The following is a 4,164-nucleotide window of genomic DNA, read 5'->3' on the forward strand; positions in this document are numbered from 1 at the left end:
TTTTTTTTTTTTTTTTGAGGCAGAGTCTCACTTGGTTGCTTTGGGTAGAGGGCCATGGCATCATAGCTCACAGCAACCTTAAACTAACTCTTGGGCTCAAGAGACCCTCTTGCCTCAGTCTCCCAAGTAGATGGGACTACAGGCACCTGCTACAATGCTTGACTAGGTTTTCTATTTTTAGTAGAGACAGGATCTCACTCTTGCTCAGGCTGGTGTCAAACTCCTGAGCTTAAGCAGTCTGGCACATCAGCTTCTCAAAGTGCTAGGATTACAGACGTGAACCATCTTGCCCAACTCTGTAACTTTTATTAATAAGAGAATTTATGAACTTTTCCCCAAATTTGCTCTTTCTACTTAATCTTTATTTTTCTTTCCATCTATTTACACTTCTCATATTCTAGTTTGCAACCTGTTGCATAATGTAAAAATGTGTCATGCTAATTCTTCCACAGTAGTTTTTACTGAACCAAAATTATTTATGTGGCTTTATGTTTAGAGATTGTTGATTATTTTTTCCTATTCTTTAAAGTAAACTTTTTATGTAATAGTAAGAAACAAATATATTTATGTAACCATTTGTTATTTTAAGAACCTATAGTTTACCACTTTTCCCCCCTTCTGACTCCTTAGTTGCACATGGGAAATGTTTATGAGGCTGGAAAACTGAACCTCGTAACAGTTATTCAGTTATTAAATGAAGTCTTGAAAGTAATGAATTATGAACGTTGTCAGGCTGACCAAGCAAGACTGACAATAGATCTTCACTACCTTGAAAAAGAGACCAAGTTTCAGAGGGGAAGATTATCAGATCTGAAGCAAATGAGGTACACTAGAAAGATCTTCTGTGATTTTACTGTGGGAGGACGAGGGTAGTTTCTTAAGTGATAACTCTCAGCTTTGTCAAATAAGTGTCAATTTTTTTTTTTTTTTTTTTTTTTTAGAGACAGTCTCACTTTAATCTCCCTCAGTAGAGTGCCATGGGGTCACACTGCTCACAGCAACCTCCAACTCCTGGGCTTAGGCAATTCTCTTGCGTCAATCTCCTGAGTAGCTGGGACTACAGGTGCCTGCCACAACGCCCAGCTTATTTTTTTGTTCCAGTTTGGCCGGGGCTGGGTTTGAACCGACCATCCTCGGTCTACTGGGCTGGCGCCTTACTCACTGAGCCACAGGCGCCGCCCTAAGTGTGAGAATTTTACTAGTACTGAAAACTTTATATAATCTTGGAGAGACATATGAAGTAGAAAGAAAGATTAATGGAATAAATGATTTGCTCTGGGTGATAATTCTTTATGAAATAATTTGATCTTTTCTCTAGTTTTTCTTTCTTTGGGTCCAATAATAAAATGGTGCTTCAGAAAAGTTTTTATTTGACCAGAAAGACTGGAAAATATGGGTTGTTTCTAGGAATGGATAGAGAGTAGAAGTAAAATTCTGACTGAAGTTTAGAGTCAGGAAAGAAATTGTAATTTGAAGATATAGTAATAGAGATGTGTGATTGCTTTTTGGTTTTACAAGGAGAAAAAGTACTTTAGGTTCTAAACATTCACTTACAAGCATTTATTCAATTTATGTTTTGTATTTGTTGAACTTTTGGTTGTATTTCCTTTCCCTTCCCTATAGCTATTGTTGTTTTTATAAATTTTGCTCAATGCTTTTTTTTTTTTTTTTTTTTTTAAATTGAGGCAAAGTCTTACTTTGTCACCCTTGGTAGGATGCCATGGCATCTTAGCTCACAGCAACCTCAAACTCTTGGGCTTAAGCGAGTCTCTTGTCTCAGCCTCCCTAGTAGCTGGGATTACAGGTACCCACCACAACACCTGGCTATTTGTTGTTGTTGTTTAGCAAGCCCAAGCTGGGAGCATGTGGCTGGTGCCCCCCAATGCTTTTTTTATATTCATGTTTTGAATAAATTTTTTTATATTATCATAGGTGCAAAATACAAGAAGATCTCACAAATGTAAGACGTTCTGTTGTTGAAAAGCAAGGAGAATGGCATAAGAAGTGGAAAGAATTTCTTGGTCTGTCTCCTTTCAGTCTAATAAAAAATTTGACTCCAGTAAGTAATATTGACTTGCCATTTGGAGAGTAGTTTGTATATATTGCTATCTCTTGATTTATCATGTTATAAATGACCTAGAAATTCTATGTGTATACATATTTGCCATCTTTTCCTTCTGAGCCTAAAGTTCAAGTGTTTTGATTTCCATGAATTTACTAAATATATAATAGGATATTCATTACGCTCCTGTTGTCATTTATAGTAACATTTTTAGATTCAGAGGTTTATACTAAAATGAAAACAAGACTTTCCTCTTGATACAAGGTACTGTGACATTTGAGGCCTAGTTGTAAGAAGTAGTCCCCTTGTTCATAATGTACTCTTTGGTCCAAAATAATTATAAGACATATGCTCAGTAACTGTCTGTTAGGGAAAAATAAAATAATGCATTTATAGATTAACTTTGCATTGTTATTGTGCTAATTAACAAATGTGTTTACTTTAAAATTGTGAATTCTCTATTTTAAGGCTGTGGATCTTTTACCACCTATGTCTCCTCTCTCCTTTGATCCTGCGTCGGAAGAAGCATATGCAAGGAGTATTCTTTTTCAGTACCCTGCTTCGCTTTCAGGTTCGCTATTTATCTTTTTCTCTTTTAAACCTTCTTCCTGTCATTATTTCTTATTATTACAATAGATCTTTATATTCTTTGTTTTTTCTTCCAGTTATTTTTTTTATTGTGCTAGAATGCACATAAAATTCACCATTTTAATTATTGCAGTGTGTACAACTCAGAGACATTTAGTAAATTCACACTGTTGTGCAGTCGTCACCACTATAAGGTTCCAGAACATTTCATCATGTGCAAGTTTTTGGGTGGAAACTCACAATTTTTTTATTTTTTTTGCAGTTTTTGGCTGGGGCTGGGTTTGAACCCGCCACCTCTGGCATATGGGGCCGGTGGGGCCAGCGCTCTTCTCCTTTGAGCCACAGGTGCTGCCCAGGAAGCTCACAATTTTTTTAACATGAAAGAGTAGTACAGTAATTAATCTGAATACCTACCACCTGTTTCAATAAGTAACATTTGCCATATTTAATTTATATGTGTGTGTATATATATATATTTTGGCCAAATCAAGTAAATTCTAGACATTGTGACACCTCACTCTTTGTGTTTCAATAAAAATAAGGACATTTTACTATATAACTGCCATACTGTTGTCACACCTAAAAAATTAACAATAATTCTATAATATTTCTTTTCAAAAAATTTTTTTTTGGAAACAGAGTCTCACTCTGTCACCCTGGGTAGAGTATGATGGCGTCATAGTGCACAACAACCTCAGTGATCCTTTTGCCTCAGCCTCCTGAGTAGCTGGGCCTACAGGGGCCTGCCATAATGCCCTGCTAGTTTTTTCTATTTTTAGTAGAGATAGGCTCTCACTCTTGCTCAGGCTGGTCTTGAACTCCTAAGCTCAGGCGACCCACCTATCTCAGCCTCCCAGAGTATTAGAATTCCAGGCATGAGCCACCACACCCAGCTTCATACTCATTTTTCCCCAACCTCTTAGCATTATCACACCTAAAATTAATGTTTATACATCCATTCATTTTCACTTTGCTCAACTGCACAGTACTTGTGTATAAGAAATTTCAATTGGGTTCAATAAATAGAAGCCATATAATTGGAGGAATGAATGAATAAAAAATGAACAGCCTATTTAGCCAAACTGGAGTCAGGTAATAGGTGTAGGTCATAGTTTAGGCAAGCTGAAGGTCATGATGGCAGACAGCACAGGATTTAATCATTGGGGTAGGGAATTGATTTGAGAGTCTGGCATATTTGGGGAAGATACAAGTTGAGAAAAATCATAGGCCAGAGTGCAAGACTTAGAATGGGTACAACCAGAAGAGTGGACACAGAAAAGGCTGCATGATTTGATGAAGAAAGCTTCAGATAGAATGTTCTGGTTCCACAGTAGCTTTGGACAGTCATTTATTATGACAATAGAATTATTATTATTATTGTTATTTTTTGAGACAGCCTCAAGCTGTCATCCTGGGTAGAGTGCTGTGACATCACAGCTCATAGCAACCTCCAACTCATGGGCTCAAGGGATTCTCCTGCCTCTGCCTCCCAAGTAGCTGGGACTACAGGCGCC

At 37.1% G+C, this 4,164-nt stretch overlaps 1 protein-coding gene across 1 annotated transcript in view; it reads left to right on the forward strand.

Moving 5' to 3' along the window:
- HAUS6 (HAUS augmin like complex subunit 6) overlaps positions 1–4,164 on the forward strand; it is a 46,757-nt gene that overhangs the window by 26,466 nt on the left and 16,127 nt on the right. Inside the window, exons 8-10 of the mRNA XM_023508931.1 lie at positions 631–824; positions 1,933–2,059; positions 2,531–2,633. Coding sequence (XP_023364699.1) covers positions 631–824; positions 1,933–2,059; positions 2,531–2,633 — 424 coding nt within the window. The remainder of the gene's footprint in view (positions 1–630; positions 825–1,932; positions 2,060–2,530; positions 2,634–4,164) is intronic.

Source organism: Otolemur garnettii, unplaced genomic scaffold, assembly GCF_000181295.1.
Source record: "Otolemur garnettii isolate 467f Iridium unplaced genomic scaffold, OtoGar3 scaffold00006, whole genome shotgun sequence".
NCBI lineage: Eukaryota > Metazoa > Chordata > Mammalia > Primates > Galagidae > Otolemur > Otolemur garnettii.